The sequence below is a fragment of the Notothenia rossii genome (assembly GCF_949606895.1).
Source record: "Notothenia rossii genome assembly, chromosome: 7".
Lineage (NCBI taxonomy): Eukaryota > Metazoa > Chordata > Actinopteri > Perciformes > Nototheniidae > Notothenia > Notothenia rossii.
The window spans coordinates 72,126,615-72,146,999 of NC_136905.1; the positions used below are offsets into that span (position 1 = coordinate 72,126,615).

The window sequence follows — 20,385 nt, forward strand, 5'->3', positions numbered from 1 at the left end:
TGTCAACTATGTAAATTGAGATAATCTCGTACCTACAAAACAGCAAAAAGCAGAATGTAAAATTTGAGAAGCACAGGTAAGAAGGCCACATTAAGAGAAAATAAGCTTCTGGAAAGTCAGTTTTTATGACATTTGCTATATTTAGATTTTACCCTTGTAGATAATTAGAACTTTGGGGGGAGTCGTATTTTCCATTTTCTGCTTCAAGTTTTCGATTACAGCCGATTGCTGCAATAGCCATTATTCTTACATTTTTTAGATTGTTAATTTCCCCTTTATGAGGTTATTTGCTGAACTTGTTCATTTGTGCTAAATCTCACTGTCAAATGGAAATAAAATCCAAATGGTAATGCCCAAAAGGAGTATTATTATTAAGTGTATTATAAGTGTACATTGTGCGCTAAACATTCAAAGGTCCCTGCTGACTGACTGACGATGTTGCATCCACAAGTTCAACTTTCTGTAAGCAACAAAGAAATCTCACCGATCGTCAACACATTTCAAAGTGTTTCCATGAGTCCAATAAGGTAGTGGAAGTTTCCTTACGTTTCTACTGTAGGAGCAGATATTATTACCAGTCATAGTTGCTATAGGACAGAAAAGCGAATAAATAAGAACAAACGGCATCTCATTAAAGAATCATTAAGAAAAAAAATGATGTTGGCTTCACTTGACTTGCCGTGACTTTTAATTAGATCTTTACAAATGTTTCCCTTACCTTAATCAGCTGTATCTACCCATGATCCACTTTGACTCTTTCCCCAGGCCCTGTGAGAAATCTCAACCCCTCTGGGCTTTTTTCAGACTTTGAGGAAAATGCCTAAAGTGGCTTTGTTTGTTCACCTCTCTCGTATTTTCCCTAAGCTAGGTATGCAGCATCCAATGGCAGATGCTATACTTATGAAGGCTCCCTTCAGGTTAGCCCGGAGCAGTTTATTACCTCCCCAGTCTCTCATTGTTCCGTCTAATTATTTCCATGAGGATGAGATCAGAGATTTATGCACGAGTCATTTGTGAGGATGGACTATATGTTGCATCTGGAGGTGGTTGATGAGGGATCTGCCTATGGCTTACCCAACGGCTTGTTTCTGCATCTGTATTCTGCTTCGGACCCCTGTGACTCACATGTCTAAGTCTTTAGACTCCCTCTCTCTTTCACTTCCCGCCTCGCCACCCTCATCGCTCCCTGGAGTATTTGAGAAATGCCTGTCTGCCACACAGCATTTATAAGGCTCAGTCAAAGCCAACAGGACAGGGTCAGCGGAGCAACATAAGCCTCTGGAGCGCCCATACAGTGGGCCTTAAGTGTCTTGTAAACAAAAAGTCTATGTACTGTGTGTCAAAAGAGCAAGATGTGTGGCATTTGAATGTCTCGTACAAAATACAACGAGCAGAGCTCTTCAGATGGGTTTTAACCTGATCCGGCTGTCCTCTCACAGCCTGCTTCAGCTCGGATGAATTATTCCTTTCTTTGTTGCATGCTTTAGCTTTAGTCCTGATCTTTCTTGTTCAGGGTCATGGTTCCTGCTCCTGTTACATCAAAATAATCTTTTGTGTGTCGGGCTACAAAGAAACATGTTGTTCCTCAGACAAGAGGTCTCACCAGCTCAAACAAACACACTTACCCCTTTTATGAGCTCGATAAACACACGTATTATACACCCATTACACCTCAGTAAATTCTTCCTTGCACCCTGGGGGGCTGTGCATGCTGCTGTATGTTCAGCCTACATGCCAGACACAGCTCTCCTCCTGCTCTCCTCCTGCAGTGTATTGCTCGGTGGATTTACAGATGTCACATCTGGGCAGTGATGATAAAGAGAAAACGCCTCGAAGGTGGAAAGCGCAACCTTTCTTCAAAGGCGAAATCATGTTGTCATGGCCCTTTCTACCTCTTTGTGCTCCCTGTATGCTGAGGAGGATCCCATAATCTGCAGTCTCTGAATTCAGACTTCAGGAGGTTATGAACAGTCATTTATTCAACCTTAGCAATGTTTGAACACAGTAGATATAGCTTTGCAGAGGGATTGGAGTGCAATGTGTTTCTTAACTTGCTGTTCTGCAGTCACTGAAAATGTTAACATTGGCCAAACGTGCCACATTAGTTCAAAAGGTGATTATATGTTCATTTGTTTTACTAAATATATAAATAAGGCTATTCTACCTTTATTTTAAGCCATGAATAAGAACAATGTATTGAGCCCACACAGGGAAGAGTTCAGATGTAGTACAAGTAAAACTGATGCTGATGGGAATGTCATGAGTTGGGCATTTGCTGATAAACCAAATAAATAAATAAAGTATTGGACAAATTAAAATCATAAAGAATTGAAATTATCATCAAAGTTATTAGAATTCATTCTGAGGGGGAAATGAAAGCAAGTACTAAGTCTAATGGCAATCCATCCAATAGTTGTTCAGATATATTCAAACATTATAGCCTGGACCAAAATCACAAACACTATGCCAACAGGATGACTTTTTCTAATACATAAAGAATACACATATACCAAACTGAATACAACATGCCCGAATCAGCAGCAGCAGTTTCCTTCTACACTTTGTCTTTTAAACCCCTCCATGTCTACATAGTGATGTATCTTTCTCGTTGTCCGCCAGGCAGGGGAGCACAGGTATGTCACGACTGTGTTGTCGTGGCAACCTGCAGTGAGGAGTGAACTCATTCAGTTTTAACAATGGCGAAATCCTAACACTGTGGTCTTTACACACACACAGCGTACACATTGTCCACATCATTGTAATCTGTGCACTGCCCCCTTCTTTTCTGTATCTGTATCTGTCTATTGTTGCTTTTTTGAAAGGTTGTGAAGGGGTTAAGAGCTCAATTTAATGCTGGCCTGCGGCTCTGTGTAGCTCTGGAGCCAAAATATTGTCTACTTATGTCCGGAAACACCAATAGAAAGAGAGATGGAGAAAACGCTTTCTCAATACATACAGCAGGGCAATATGAAACATACATCTTTATCCAATTTATTTATTCAACTCTTTTTTGTTATTATAGTTTTTACTATCCAGGCAGTACAACATTGAGAATCATTTAAAGCAATCTCACATTTGTGCCGTGGGCCGAAAAATAAAATAAATGTAGGAGGAGTGAAGTTGTTTTTCTTGATGAAAAGGGAAACATACAGTAGGTAAAAATCAAAACAACCAAGAGGTTCAGCTGTATATTGTCCACCTTCTTTAGAAAGCTCTTTCTATTGGGCGTGCCACCTATAGAGAAGACATTTCCTGCAGATTTCTTTTTTTGTACCTTGACATTATTATGAGCAGCAGAGAAAGAGGAAGATAGTGTTCTCACTCAAGGTCTCGTGCTGATGGCATTATCCCAGTATAAACAGAGAGTTCTTCACAGGGAGCAGAGCCAAGAGCCGGCTGAGGCTGCTTTATTCAAGACCAAAACACAACCCGTGGTCTAAAACTATACTCTACTTCATCCATTACAGTCTGTCACTTCTTATTTTCCCATTGGATATCCTATTCTGTATCTACTGGCAAAAAGTGAAATGCCTTGACATATGATCAGCTAATGATTGAATGCTGTATACTGTAAAGCCCCCCTTGAATCTGATTGATTCAAACCTTTATCAGGACCTTTGTAACATTAAAGCTATCTTAAAAAACAAAGAAACAAAGACATGTGCCTAAACTAATGTTCACCAAGTTCTTCTCAATATATTTATTAATATAAATTAAGACCTTTATTAAAGAGAATTGTATATCCCTGTTTACATTGCTGTTTAAATTACATTACATTTCATTTCACAACTTGAGTATTATCATCCAAAATACTGCCAGAAAGTTGGGAAGAACAGATGTATTTAAAGAGAACTCAATGTAGTTATTACAAATGCATGAAATTGGATTGCAAGAGGCAGATTGCAAGACTTTACATTTTGTGACTGTAGTTACTTTTACTAGACCGTCCCCTCTTAGTCAATAACCCGTTTATTAAACAGGCTTTAAAAGTTATGAGACTTCTCAAAGCACCCTCCAGAGCCACAATAGACGTTCCCTGATCTGATAAATGGACATATAAAACCAGCCTAAAGTTACCAAATGAACCTGATGTTAATCCTCTGTCGGTATTGACCAGTCTGGCGAAGTCCTTATGTTGTGCTGTAACAGATGGAGATCCAGTCAGTGCAAAGATGCATTGCACTGTGCAGCACACTAAAGCAGGTTTGAATTGGACTGTGATGGGCTCTGAGCTGCCAGTAGCACACAGTAGTAAGTAGGTTTGGCAGCAGTAAATTACAGATGGGACTTTCATTTACACCCATTTCATGTGCAGTACGTTTCCTCAAGCTTCTCCATCGTTTCGCTCATTCTGCCAATGAAAGCTTCCCCATTGGGGAAAAATGGCTTTTATGTCAATAAGATTAGAAACACCTTCTGTGGTAACAAAAGTATTGACATGCTTATTGAGGATGGAGTGAAATTAATTCACTTATCAGGTGGTTGTGTTATTGGGGAATCTCAAGTCTGTCTTCAGGTATATAGAAGCTCAGCTAAAGCCAATATGAGGAATATACAGTAAGTCAAATAGAGAAAACACCAGCCCTGAACTGCACAACACACACACACACACACACACACACACACACACACACACACACACACACACACACACACACACACACACACACACACACACACACACACACACACACACACACACACACACACTTTTCCCCTGTGGAGACTCCTGCTGCGATCTGATCTGATCAGGAACAGAATGAAATATGCCTACAAATTGCCAAATTGGATTGAACGCCTGCTGTTTCCTCTGATGCTCGTTACACATACGTAACCGCGCTTCTACTCTACACAAATACAACTTTATTGCTATGACTGATGTGCTGTTCAAAGGGCCAAGGAGACATGAAGGAGCTGGGGGGAGTTTGTTGAGCGGCGTCGCAGCATGGTAAAATATTCATCATCGTTTCATTTATCCCCGGGAGGCTTTTGTGTTGTATAACAGCATTATGGTAACAAGCCTGACAGTGAATGCAAGCATATTTGCTGAGTTGCCCTGAACTGCGTTTGACATTACCTGCAATGCATGGTGAGGGGCGATGCTTTTATTATGTTACTGTAAATCAAGTTCCTGTTTTAATACCTTTATAACAACCAACATTCATTAATGCAAATGTAATCAATGACATTTTAAGATGATTTGATGCGGCCTCAATTATAAATTGATACTTCAGTCGTTCTATTTAAGAAGTTAGAGGGCTTTAAAACGTGTATCACTTTCAAGGCCAACACATTTTTCCTATCCACTTAAGGTTTAGTTTCTTTTGATATGTAGATAGAAATTAAAACAGATAAACAGTGTGGGGGAACCGCCTCAGTTGCAGTTATTGACTTCAAGCAGCAAACTGTGTTGACTAGTCATCATCATTGCTCTGGTGACTTAATCCACAGAGCTGTTTTTTCTGGCCGCTGGTGGTGAAGAGACACAAGAGACTGTGGTATTTCTGGAGTCTTGCATCAGAAGAAACACACAACTCATGGCTCTTAAGTAAAGCCTCTGCGGTAGATTATACCATGGGAAAGAAAAGTAAAGTCATGTTGCTAATTATCTCCAACTCTGCTCATGTTTGGGCCCTTTTGGCTTTTAGGCTGTTTGAGTCTTAGGCTTTTTTCTCAGACCGTTAATAATAATAATAATGCTTTTCTTTTTAATCTGGTTTATTACAACCCAGGTCTAAGTTTAGTTTTTTGGTCCATTATTCCTACTGCAATACTTGGATATTTGGATAATTGCTAAGGTCTGGGAAGGCACTGGCACTACATTCATAGTCAATATGGAAGCACTGACAACTACCTTTTTGTTGTGTGGATGACTTGTTGAAAGTGGTTTAGTGGTTGTTTACCATTAGCTCTTATCTTTTCTTGCCCCATCGGACTTCTCTGCTCCCACATCTCACTATAACGTTGGTTATTATCATTGGAGATAACGGCCACAACAACATAAATAACACCTACTGAGATATCCTCTAAACTGGAACAGGAAGGTTTACTGTTCAAAGTAGATATGGTGATTGTTTCTCTGTTAGCTCCTCACTTAATAGCAGACTTGAGGAGGGATGGCACAGCGGCCATTAAAGTTTAATCTCCTCATTTGGTCATTGTGAATATTTGATCTGGCAAGCAGTGGCTACCTGCTCACCTCCTGTAGCGTAGCACTACTAAATCAACCTGCGGGCACCATAAAGGCTCCCCATTGTAGATCCAAAATGGATGCTGTCTAGTATTGACCTTTAGAAGATTTCACATTAAGGCTTTTTTTTCTAAATTAAATTGGAGTCACCTGCTGTGGGAGCCATGGAGGAGAAAACATATACAGGCAGAGTGGGAGGCGGAAACTGCCTAAAGTAGGTTATATTCTGAAGCAGTGGCAAAACTTTGTTGTACTCCCTGTGGAGTGCGTTGTCTGATCCTCTTGACAAGATGTAACACATGGGGAAAGTTTTAGGGAAACAAGGTTTATTCATGTTTGCATCCTCCTCTTAACACTTTGAGGGGACTCTGTAGAACAGAAAGTGTGCTTAATTTACATATCTTTTGTTTTTTTTCTGGCAGTGTGGGAACAGCAGCGGGCCTATCATGAGGTTCTCTGAGGACTCAGAAATGTTCCTTCATGTGGAAAGTGGGTTTACTTTGCCAAACTACACTTGAGGCACTGAGATCTCATGTTTATGTCTCTGTGGGAGGTGTTAGGACACAGTGAGGCTACAGTGCTTCCTGTGCACTGCAGGAAGGTGTGTGTTTATGTCTGAGCATGTGAGGGGCGGACTCTATAGTAACACACTTACTTACCAATTCAGCAGCTACTTCTGTCGTGTTTCGCTCTCTCCCCTTCTGTGACTTGCAGATAAGAAACTGCAACCATATTAACAATGTTTGCACAAACTGCCATTGTTTCCTGAGCCACTGTTGAAGAGAGATTACAAATAATAAGTGGTGGTGCCTTTTAAAAAATGGCAGCGGGCGAAAAAACCTTCATTCCAGTTTGTCGTTGAACTGCTACCCTGACACTCTGCGGGAGGTGATAAAAGTTGTGCCGCTGGTCTGCATTTATTCATTTATGCTTACCTGGCTCTGCCATGTTTAAAAGGCAAATATATTAAGTCTAAAATGTTTGCACCCCAGTTAGATTATGGTGGTAATTTGACCGTTTGCCAAGCCCCAACACTCTTTAGTAACTGTTGCCATGCCTTTCAAGCTTTTCCTCTTCATTCAGCATATAATAACGTTTACAGTCCTAATGGTGGCAGATTCAGCATACTCATTAAAAGTATTTTAATATTTAAAACTGGTTTTCAATTTTAAACGAAGTAGACAAAAGCAGGCTTCACAATTTCAGCCATTGACTTTAGATGACGGAAAAGAACACTCTTGCTATAAGGTTTTATCAGGATCAGTTAGCTAACATCTAAACAAATGCTAACCCATCTCTTCTCCTTGGGAAAGATACAAATTCCCAAATTGCTCCTGAAGGTATAACCAAGATGCTGGCTAGTTCAACATGTGCAGAAATCAATAGCCTAGCAGACCATGCTCAGGGGCAATTGTTTTGCTCTTAAAGTAATAGTATAAGTAGTATAGTAATACTCAAACCTTCCACTGCAAACAGTTATAAACAGTAGTCTCATCAACAAGTAGCGTGGCTGCACGAGCTTGAGTTTATGCGGCTGTTTCATGCTTGCTAATGACAGGTTATTAGGCTCTAACCGTGCAGTCGACCGGAGTTCAATCCCTAGCACCGCAGATAGATGGTGAACGATGGAAATGGAAACACACACGCATTCATCACAACACTGATTGATTGAGGGATAACCTCTATGCTCAGCTGGTCAATATTTCTCTATTCCATAGGGTGTTGCAGTTTGTGGTGACTGCATTCAATTGCTCACAACAAGAGAGATATGTGAGATAAGTACACAACAAAAAAGGAGGCAAAAGCAATACAACATATGAATCACTCGACATTCGATGTTGTAGATTGCTTTAACAGTGTTACTAGGGTTGGTTATATTGTAGAACTTACATGTAAAAGTTATATAGGAAAAATAGCTGTGCATTAATCTTTGATGTGATAATTAAAAAATATTGCCAGATTTTTTCACTGAATTCATCTCCTTAATTATTACGTTTCATCATAACCAAATGTCTCGTTTTCTGAATGCACCCTAAATCTGTGTTTTTCTCTGGAGTCAACAGAACTAAATGTGCCTCTAAATCTTTGGGACTTCAAAGCTGTTTCTCTCTGCTCTCTTGCCAGGGTCATCACAGATAGCCAACTCCTATCTGCCTCCCCAGGCAAGACTTAGAGCTTTGACTGTTGGTTTGTGGTTAGAGTTCAAACTTGGCTTCAACATTCAGGCGACCAGCAGCAGCCGAGGCAACAACTATACACACATGACAGCCGAGGCAGAGAGAAAAGTATGAAAAAGATATATATTGGCAAAACTGCCCTGAAAACACAGAGAAATGGTTGCAAACATCAGAAAAGAAGGTAAGATGAGTGAGTCCAGGGACTGTTTTAATCTCTGAACATCAGCCTCATATATGGAGATCCATTTAATTCATTGTGTCTAATGGAAATGGATTCTCATTGCGAGGTGATGACCATTAAAAAGCCATTAAAAAAAGAATGAGGCATCTAGTCATTCCCATCATTCATCTTCATTTCTCCTGTCATGTATCAGCCAACATCTACATCAAAACCGCTGTGCTGCAACAACAGTCTATACATCTGAAAAATAAAATAAAATGTTATACCATAAAAAAGAAAAATCAATGGCTCTGTGCTCGGACCTAATTAAACTGGCATTACATAGTGATAAGAGCTCCGGGGCAATGTTCACATACTGTAGCTTCCTGGCACTTTGCCGTCTGATTTTACAACACCACGAGCAGCTGTTAAGCAGCGGAGAGGTTGTAAAGATTTCATTCTCTTGTAGCATCAGGCAAGCACAGTGGTTTGAATACAGGAGCATGATTGATACGTAAACTCTTCAATTACTCAACTATCTGTCTGTCTGTCAAATATGAACAGTTCAACATATACAGTATATACTCACAAGGTCTTGTAAATACTTGCTTTGTATACAGGAGTATGATTGATGACGATTGTCAAACTTTGCTATTTAAAAGACGATGGTCTACAATTCACTACATCCTTTAAACTTGTGTTGCTGTTTTAACACCCACACGTTTATTTGCTATAACCTCAGGTTTATAGACATTTTTTTTCTTGTCTCCTTATCATCTGACTTAAGGCTTGATGAAGGCTTAATTAGTGGAGATCTTCCACCAAGTACACAGACATTAAAAGGTAGTCAATCCCTTGTGTTGACAGAAAACCGTCTATAAGACTTTCTGTGGACTCGACTTTCTCTTGCTTTGCTGCCAGCTTTCTAATTGAGGCTGTGGGTCGAGGTGCTCTTGGAGGTCCACTTTGCTGCTGGTTGGCAGCGCTGAGCCTTTGAACTTCTCTGTGAGCCAACTATCCATCAGTGTGGCAACATGCTAAATCCCCCAGAGCGCACACAGACCATGCTTCCCATCTCCAGCCTTTCATTATCCCCATCCATTCCCTAAGTCAGTCCCAGTCGCTATGTTTCCCCACATTCAAACAATCTTCAAGTGTCTGTAATATTGCTCCCTGTCTGGTCTGTTGTTGCCGTTGTTGATACAGTGCTGTTGTTGTGTCTCGCTGCTCTCTGATGCTCTTAACATCTCTGTCACCCTCTTTTAAAGCTCACTCACACACAAAGCTGCAGTCCATTGTATATTGTCTTCTATGAGACCCATTCTCTGTGTCTGGGGGCGAGAAAACCTTTCCTATTCTTTCAGGGGCTGTGTAATGGAATTCACCATTACACCGATGGGAGCTCTTTTCCCAGCCTGTGAATGGGAAATGATTTGTATTCTTCCTCCATCCATCTGCTCCTCCCCATCTGCCCCACTGCTTTCCCCCTGCCTGGGACCACTCTCACACTCTGGCTACACTTCATCCTTTTCCCTCCTTCTTACTCTAACACACTTTACTTTTTTGAACCATTGCCTTTCTCTCTGTCTGTTTTCTTCCCCTCTCTCTGTCAGACTCAATGAATCTGACACACTTTGAAAGCAATGAAAGTACATCAGTGTTGTGACCGTGTCTCTGAACTCTCCCTGCTGCATGTTCAGCTCTTTACACGACCACAAGGACGACCTCCGTAAGCGCCTGTCGTACACCACCCACAAACTAGAGATGGTGGAGACGGAGTTCGACTCCACTCGGCAGTACCTGGAGACAGAGCTGCGCCGGGCCCAGGAGGAACTAGAGAAATTTACAGAGAAACTACGCAGGTTTGTGTGCATGACTTTGTAGATTGCCTTCTTGTGTATGCATGGGTTGTAATTGCCCCTCCAGGAAGAAACTGGTGATGAGTTTATTATGTTGTAAAAGGCTGTAACATGTCATTAAAAGCCATGACAGTGGCACTCGCCTCATTTTCAGCCCAGTATCCCAAGTGATCAAGTTCATATTGGATGACTTCAGACCTCCAACTAATGTCGACATAGGAAGTAGTGTGCACCCTTCAGTGCATCTCACCAAAGGTCAGCAGACCACAATGTATGCCTTGTTGCACTCCTAAAATAAACATATTTATTCAAACGTATTTAATGTGACCCTAATCTCTCCCTAACCTTAAAGTTGGGGTAGGTAAGTTTGAGAAACCGGCTCGAGATGCACTTTTTGTTATATTCCATGGAATGCTCTGAACATAGCAATGAATATCTTAAGTGCTTTGACAAAAAATCCATTAAAAAAATGTCATCTGTGGAAGCCGTAGTACTGTAAAAAGCACGACCAATCATTTTAGCCAGCCCGGCTAAAATAATTGGATGGCCTACCTGCCTGTCAGCCTTCCATCTGTGTACAAACTTATCTCGTGCCCTCATTGGTCATGTGCGCGTTCGTGTGTGTTGGAGGAGGGGCTCCGTAAGGAAGTGGCGCATTTTTTCCGGTTGTGTATTTTCAAATTCTAGCGCACTCGAGCTGGTTTCTCCAAAATTACCTACCCCACCTTTAACTGTAACTTTGTACTTTGCCTGATTTACCCTCTTCCTTTAATCTTAACCATTGTAGTTAACTTGTGCTGATATTGTAAATATCGACGATACATTTTTTGGCAATTTTGTTGGAAGCCCCAAATCCCCTTCTATCTCTGGTCCTCTGATTTAATACCAAATGTACAACTATGGGTAATTTGCTTTTAAAAACATAATTTAAACTCTTTGTGGAATTTTGGAAAACAGACAGAATGGCCGTCTGGCCGATGGGGCATTTGGTATTTTTTTGCAATGATACTGGTCTTTATAGGGTATTCACAGATTCCATATTTGTTTGTTATGATTGGCACAACCCAAACTCGACACCCTACTGTACGTCATATTTCAACCCTTCTTACTGATTGGTTGAGCTTGGTGAAGACAGAGAGTTCTGCCTTTCAGACTCATCTCAAAGCTTATCTGAAATGAGTAATAGGGCTCGATTTTGTTGCTAATGTGCCGGTTTTGTTTGCTCTAAATCAATCAGGGAAGCACTCTCTTTCAGTGCCACTTCTTCATTTTCATTTATGCTTTGTCAGAGTCTTCTCACATCTCTTTCAGGTCTTCATTTAATGATTTATTGTTGCTCTTTGTCTCCACTGCTCACACTCTCCATATCTGTCTGGTTAATAGAGCCATAAATGCTCGTTTATCAACACTCTCTGAGGCCCCAGAGCTAACGTGAAAATGTGATACTGAACCGAGAGGTGACATGATAAAAACACCAGGAACAAGTTAACAAATAGTGTCGAGGACCTGTTTCATTAAGATCACTTATGTGCTGGAAGTCTCCCAAAGAGCAACAGTGATGAACGAATTCAAAGGAGAAATACAAGAGAGAAATAAACATAAACGTTTGTCTTCAGCCTTAGAGCTAAGCGTTTGATTATGTATGTTTACTAATTTCCTACCTTAAAATATTTATATATGAACATATTTTTCTTAATATCTCCTGATGTATCATCAAACCTTTTTACTTTGTTTTGGCTTGGCAGATTTTATCTTGAGTGATCTCCAAATCTGAGTCAGTACTTCAAATATCCTTTAAATCCCATCTGAGGTTTTTTGTCAGTGCCCTGATGTGGTTACAGTATTTATGTATGTCTCTGTCTAAAGTGGAGATTATTGAGCTGTGTGAACAGTACAATACTCTTCAGTCATCATGTGTTGTGGATTGTATTGTATTGTTGTAACAGACGTTGTTATTGTTCTCTATTCTTTCAGGATCCAGAGCAGCTATGCAGCTCTTCAGAGGATCAACCAGGATTTGGAAGACAAGATGCACCGGACGGTAAGAGACTGCTGCCGGGTGTTTGTATTTTTAAATCTGCAATGCTATAATCATCATATCAGTCACAAAATGAACCAAAATCACATCTTTGTTTGTAAAAAGCAGTTGCAAAAAAACATTTAAAGGTCCCATGTCATGCTTTGTCGGTTATTAACCGTTCCCTTGTTTGTTATGTAGCTTTTTATGCATGTAAACGGTCTGCAACGTCTCAAACCCTCAAAGTACACCCTGTAGCGAGTAAAACTCTAACACAGGGAAGACCTGTCTATGCTGCCCCAGAACGCCTCGTTGGGGATTTCTCTTTTTCCATTGTTTGCTTCTTGGGTATAGTGACGTATTTCGGGTATACTGTAGTGACGTGCCGTTACGTCCGCGGAGCCGTTACGTTTGGACCAATCCGCGGACTTCCTCACACACACACTCGGCGGGACGTTACGAGGCTCGCTGCTGCGAGGAGCGGGACACTGTGAGCTGGCTCACTGGTGTGGGCTCGGCGAGACAGCGAGACACCGCGGAACTCAGCCTTGGGCACACACACAAACTCCCAGCCAGGCTGCGGGTGTGTTTCAGGCTGGGTTTCGCGCTGTCTCGCAGACGGCCACTGGGCTCACAGGGAGGGGGGGGGGCAGGAGCTCCAACAAGCCGTTTAGGACAGAGAGTGAATACACATACTATAGAGAGATGCTGTATGAGAAACCAATGTGAGTTTGGAAAATTGCACAATATAAATGTATTTTAGTCGACCTCAACAATTGAATTATGATCAGTAGAAATGGCCACGACATGGGACCTTTAAGGTTCATCAAATATCAAAAAATTTCTTCCAAACACAGTCTTCTTCTTTTGCTGCCTTTCTGTCCTGTACTATTTGTAAATGTAGCCTACGTTTTATCAAAGTGTCATTCATATGATGTCATTACAATATATTAGTAAAACAATGCTGCATTGATTCATTGGGTCACATGACATGAAAACGATTGACAACATTTTAAAAAGCACCATATTTATAAAAGATATGAATAACATAAAATACACTAAAATCAAGTAAAAAGAGGTGCTCTATTTGTCCTGTGTTGCAAATATATATTGTGTTAATTTGGAGTCACTGGGTCACATGACATTGGTTTTGTGGGTTTCAAACGGTAATGTATTGACGGTCCCTAAGTGAAATCCTGTGGTAAAGAGCGAGCGCTCGGATGTGAGCTAACCGTCCTCTGACTGCTGACATTTAGTAAGAAGATCAGAGTGAATGTCTGTCCAATATACTACCTAAAACTAATTTCAACACTATTTTTTAAAATAATATAGCACGACTTTTATGACAATTTTAATGACACACTACACATCACACCATTTGTTGTGGTTTATTTTTTATGGCATAGCATTTATTTTTTAAACTTGTCTAGAATGGCATGTTTAATGGCACACTTCACAATACTTTTTTTTGAGTTTTTGATAGCACACTATATACTATTATTCCGTTATACTATATACTACAAATGATTGCAATTTAATGAATGCATTCAGCGGCTAAACTAAATATATTTTGAGGGGGCTCATCTGGTCGCACATCTGGTCAAGTGGGCGACCATGTGCTGCTGTTGCTGTTAAAATATGCATACATTATTCTCTGGTCTGCCACACACTCAAACATAAATGAAAGATTGTATAAACGAGTGTTTGCTGAGAAGCCTTAGGCCCTTTTTTAAAAGGGAATGTCCCTGGAAAAGGGCCAAACCGAAGTTTAATGTCAAGGAAGACAAATTGACGATAAACACACAAGCTTCACATCCTGAAATACAGTGATCATAATAAATGACATAATGATAAACTATAGTCTAACACAAACCGTTAATGTGAGAGTGATGGCGACCTTCATTCTCTCAGCTCTCCCTCTCTGAACTGAGAAATGAGAAATCCACAATAATCGACCTGAACACCTGTTTAGCTGCAGAACCTCTTTCATCTCTCTCAAAGCAATTACATGATCAGAGACATGGAGCGCAATCAATGTCCAAAGTAATTGTTCTTACCTGACATGCAACCTCTATTAAAACTATTAGAGCTAACTGCGATCTGGTCACCTCAGCAGCAGCAGCTGTCCAATCACATCAGGTTGAGAGGACCCCTTATTGCCCCCCCACCTACACACAGCCTCTGTTTTAGTATTTACCAGCCAGAATCAGAGCAGGAGAAGAGGCGGCTCTACACCAACATCCTTTCTTATGAAATACAGTATCTTTATTCAAGAGGATTTTAATCTCATCAGAAGTTTGATCCGTAGGGTTTGTCTGTCCGGCACACACACTAATGGAAGAGGACTGAGTGAAGGTATTGAACCAGCAGCAAGGGGCTAGAATATTTATAGCAAGGTTCAGCGAATTGTTATATAAAAAGGCTTCAGATGACTTTTACTGTACCCTCCTGTCCATTTCTATAACAAAAACGGCAAATGAGGAATATTTTTCCATTTCAGTATATTTTCTTATTCACCTTGATGTTAATAGATGAATGAGAAGATTATTGCCACGCATATATTTGTCAAAACGTATTTGCATTTGCAATGAGATAGTTTGTTTAGCTGAGCAAAGTCCATATATAATATGGGCCTGCCTTTTGAATCTAATCACCAGTCAAACTATTCATTTATATTCAGTCCAATATGTTATTTTCAGAATGCTATCTGAATATGTATAAAATGCACATACCAAACAATGTACAGTAGCCTACGTTTAATAAGCATTTACGTTTTTAGAAATAGGCAGGTTAGATCAGGTACGTGTCCTCTTGTCAATTTATTATTGCATAAAGATACCAAAATTCATTTTTAATGTATGGTGACACCATTCTGAACGGCTACATTTGGACTTGCGGTCGAGATTTGTTGGATGAATTTCTCTGCATAGTACAAACCAGTGAGACGTGATCATTTTCATAAATCTACTCACACATGAAACAGCCTCTGTCATGCTGAAATGTAATCTGTCTTGCTTTTTATATCTTATACACAATGATAGCCTAAATTGTCTTGATGTCCATCATGGATCATTTCTCTTATACAGAACACACACACACACACACACACACACACACACACACACACACACACACACACACACACACACACACACACACACACACACACACACACACACACACACACACACACACACACACACACACACACACACACACACACACACACACACACACATCATTGTATTCAAGTCATGTGAAAATGATTTTGAAAACGGTTGGCCTTCAAAGTGATTGTCTGGCTCACAGAGAGCAAATCAGTCTTCATGTCAGGAGACAGTATATGAATCGTTTTTTTTAGGCAGGCTCGTTGGGATTGCCACTTCTTTTGATGTCATGTCATGCGATGGCATTTCAAGGGAACATGTTCCTTTGTAGAAGACAGGCAGGCAGACAGTGACGGGGGGAGCTCAAATGAAATCAGACATGTAATTAAATAATTTCTGAAAGCCCTGAACTGACAAGGTCACTGGAAAACAGCGAAGAATGAAACTATTTCCTAGAAAGCAGAGCATGAGATTAACACCTGGAAGAAGTGATGGACGCACGTTGAGATGACGTTGTAGTAACTTTTCACTTTTTTATCAGTAGATAAACGGTGCTGCAGATTAAGCTGTTTGTGTAGACGGAATATTAGGACTACAAGAAAACATATTTCTTTAATGTATTTTTGGCAATGTCAGTGACAGACTAGCTACAGCTTGGTGCCTGTGATACGGTTTTAAAAGAGTTTCAAATAAACTTTGTGCCACTTCTCAGACAGTGCTGCTGAAGTTGAAAGGACATATTTACATACAGTTGTTAGTCAGGTACTGTAGCCTTGTTGTCTCTGTTGGCCAAAGTATACACACTGCATTTAAATAGATTACACTTTGAAGACCAGACGGTAATACAGCACAAGTAATAAAACTCCTACTTACACTTGAAGTTGTATAATAGGCTTTTTTATATGATATGAGATGGGATGCGATTCTGCCACTAGATGTGGGACTAGTGCTGGAGGAGCTGTCCGAGGTGCTGGAAGTCATTAGAGGTTTCTCAACACTCAAATTTCCCTCCTCGTCTCCTCGACTCCTCCAGTAGTGACCCGGAAATGATTTTCAGTGCGCCATTTTGAAGGACATCTCATTTCTCTAAATGCACTTCGAGGACCGAGCATCGAGGAGGCTCTCTGGAGGAGCTCTAACCGAGGAGACACTGATGGGTCCTCCACGGCTCCTCCACGGATGTATTTCCGGGAACGGTGGAGGCGTGACGCACGGCCGGACTTATCTCAGCCAATGACAGCTCTGCAAGCATCCCTTGGATATTATTTTATTAACTGCTTTCATCGCTACGCGATGTTTACAGGGAGAACAGCTGTGAGCTCCGTGCAGAAAGCAGAGCAGTGTGTAAAATATATATCACTCAGTATAACAGGCCTACATTACTTTCTGTATTTGTATGCTGTAGTTTAGTAGATATCTACAAACAAAAAATCGATATTTTTCTAAGACCATTTAGTGCTTCACATAATAAAATACCCAACGGCTGTAGCCTGATTATGCTTTTGGAGCAGTAGGTGTGTGTGGTACAGTGTGTAGGTGTGTGTGTGGTACAGTGTAGGTGTGTGTTGTACAGTGCGTAGATGCGGCGGACAGACAGGTCTCAGTTGGTTTGGTGTCCTATGCTTACTTTTAATACTTGTACAACTTTTGGCCCGTAATTTCAATTCCCCATTTCAGCGACCAGAGAGATGGGGGGGGGGATATATCCAGTCTCTGATTGTGTTACGTTATTATGAGTGCTCTCATACTTGTTTGATTCTGAAATTGTATTTAATTATATAAATAAAATGTATATAAAATGAATAAATGAGAATCGTATCTGTGTTGTTGATCCGTAAAATTACAGTGTTACGTTGATTTGATTGTCCTTCTCAGACCATGCACTACGCATTTCAGTGGTGTTGTGTTAGAAAAGAAAGCAACCAATCAGATCTTGTTCTGGATCTCTGGGTAGAATATCCTTCAACCAAGGTATTCTACATCCTTGATAGAATGCCCTGGCCGTTACACTGAATGAGAGCGTACCTTTGGACTGACAGTTTGATCAACCAATCATATATTGATTTGTAGCCAATGGGCGTATTCTTTCAGAGTTTCCCTCGGTTCCAGGGTACTCTAGAAGGCCCGCTAGTTAACTGGCTCGAGACAGAGGATCTGGATGAATGCGACGAAGCAATTCATGCCGTTTTATTGTTTTTAACGTTGAAATGACAAGTGCAACAGGTGAAGATTAAGTTGTTGCATAATTGTTGTGAGTACCCTTTTCAAGACGACAATTCAGTGAAAAGACGGACATTATATTGCTGCGGAGGGGGGGGGGGGGCGGCGGCGGGGGGTGTGTGTGTCTACAGAAGGTCCAGTTGTGATAGACACGGTTCGCCACCGATACAATTTGATTCAGGATCGATGCATTTAAGCTGCATAGTTAATGTCTCATGGAAACATTATGCCATTAATTGTTTGGGCAGCTGGCACCTTGAACAGCGAAGTACAGTATATGCTTGTGCAATGCATATAGACACCTCTAGATTTATAGGAACAATTAATATCTTTGGTTCAATAACAAGAGTAAGGATGTTGAACCGACTATATCAACCTGAGGCAGAGAAGCTTTTACTGTTGTGTTGAAAGATTTCCTTAAGATGGGCCAAATAGCAAATAATGTCTTGTTTTATGTTTACCTGTGTGAAAGGTGTTGGAGGCATCATATCCTTGTTGCTGAGTGAGGAACATGTGACGAAGCCTCTCTTTTAGAATGTGTTTTATTTCTCTCTGTTCTACACTGAGGCCACCGCTGCAACAATGACACTACACTCTTAAATGAAAAGACCAAAATACACAAAGGAGAGTATCACCATAGTGACCGCAGCAGATGTGATGCACATACAAAAAATTGTTTCTCTCTGCAGCAGAAAAGCAGGGAATAATTAGCAGATGTGAACATTAATTATAGAGCAAAACCATTGGGACTAATTAAATGACTTGTTGTTACCATGCATGTGACATATACTGTATTCTTTCATTACATAACAGTGTTTCTACACACTTTATAAACATGCAGGGACATGGCATTTCCACTTTAAATTCATCCCTAGCCAGTAACGTTTACTTTTTTTATAATAATGTAGTTGCAAATAGGAAATATTTGGACATGAGAAAGGTTTATTGATTTGTTAAAGTTAACTATTTTCAGGGTCCATCTCTTTTGCCTCTATGGTGTCAACTGAGTGTTTCCCTGGTTTCTGAAAAAAGCTTTACCCACAATATTTATATTCTGCTTTGTTCTGGAATGTATCTGATCTTTGGTATCTCCATTTGAAGATCCTCTCTAATGAGGTTAGAACATATCATTTGTTTGTTTGCTTTTCCCCCCACAAAATAGGATTGCGTTTAACTGAAATGGAGTTTTCTGCTCGCCTGCATGAGCCGCCGTCTTCAGTAATTGCATCTCAAGGGATTTAGGCTTCATTTGTTGTCCAGTGAAGAGAGAGAATCTCCAGCAGAATATGTAAAACAAATTGGGGGAAGGTGGGGTTTTTATACAATGTGCACTCAATTCAAGAAATCTTCCTGATCAATAATTGAACAAAGCTCTATAAGTTTTGTTTTCTTGTCTGCAATATAGAGCAGAGAACTGTCTCATTGGTTAGCTGAGTCAGTATATTTGTCTTCAACATCATGTAATTGCTGAGGAATGAGAAGAAACTTGCTTTCATTGATCGAAAGACAAAGAGGAGGTGAAGTGAGCCCCAAACTGTCTTGTGTTTGGATATAATACCCCTCTCCTCCTCCACTGGGTCAATCTCCTTAAGATATGATCCAAATTTGCATATTCATTTATCGTGTTGCTGTTCTCCTGTATGTGTGGCACCAACTGATAACACAGTCTTTGGTGACAGCCTATGTATCTAACTCAGTGTGACTGGAGGAGATAACAAAATTCAGAGAGCACAGCTGTGATTCTCCCGCTGGCCATAACGCTGTAATTAAAATGACTCTTCCTCCCACTCTCCAAATACAAGATCGTGTTCATCAAATTAAGCCAATCAAGATTGCTCTCTGTGTCATTTTTTAATCTATAGGTAGACTCTGTTTCAAAGACTTCCTGTAATCACGGCAAGTGGAGCATCAGCATGTTGGAAGATCTAAGAGATTACCAGAACGTTTTCAAAGTCTGTTGAAAAATGATGTCTGGCTTCAAAGTAGCAAACTATTTTACTTCAAATGTGCACCACAGTTTTGCCTTAATACTGTAATATAAGAATTGTTTCTTATATTTCACTCTTGTATTATCCTTTGCATAAGACCAAAGTATTACAGTACAAGCATATGAGTGAGAAATCATCCAATAAAACATATTGTAACAAAGACGGAGGCTGTGGCTCAGTGGGTAGTGTGCTGGCCTTCAAATCAGGGGATAGCAAGAGTCCCACTGCATTCAGCATGTCGTTGTGTCCCTGGGCAAGACCCTTCACCCCAAATTGCTCCTGTGGGGATTGTCCACAGTACTGAATGTATGTAAGTGGTTTTGGATAAAAGCGCCTAACAAATGACATGTAATGTAAAAGACCGAACATGGACCAATTACTATCTGAGCCTTAAAGTGCCCTAATGTGGTCGTACGCACGGTCAGCGCCAGAAACACGGATAGCAATCCAGAGTAATGACCTGGAGAGAGAGTCCCAGGAAGCTACGTGTCTCGTCAGCTGATTAATGAGATCCTAGCAGAATTGGATTTGAATATTAATCCTGGCCTTTCGCTTAAGCTGACATGAATTGCCAACTGGCTCTGCACCTCGCTATTTCCAAACAATCACTGCCATCGAGAGATTAGAGGAGAGAACGATGGAAGGACAGGCGAGTGCTCAGAGCTGT

General features: G+C 40.6%; 1 protein-coding gene across 3 annotated transcripts in view; it reads left to right on the forward strand.

Moving 5' to 3' along the window:
* Nucleotides 1–20,385, forward strand: part of begain (brain-enriched guanylate kinase-associated) — a 106,749-nt gene that overhangs the window by 76,096 nt on the left and 10,268 nt on the right. For 2 of the 3 annotated variants that reach the window (XM_079693589.1, XM_079693588.1), the window contains exons 3-4: nt 10,228–10,389; nt 12,361–12,427. In XM_079693589.1, the coding sequence (XP_079549715.1) occupies nt 10,228–10,389; nt 12,361–12,427 (229 nt within the window). Of the gene's footprint in view, nt 1–8,314; nt 8,549–10,227; nt 10,390–12,360; nt 12,428–20,385 lie in introns of all 3 variants that reach the window. The other variant, XM_079693587.1, reaches the window with a different exon arrangement.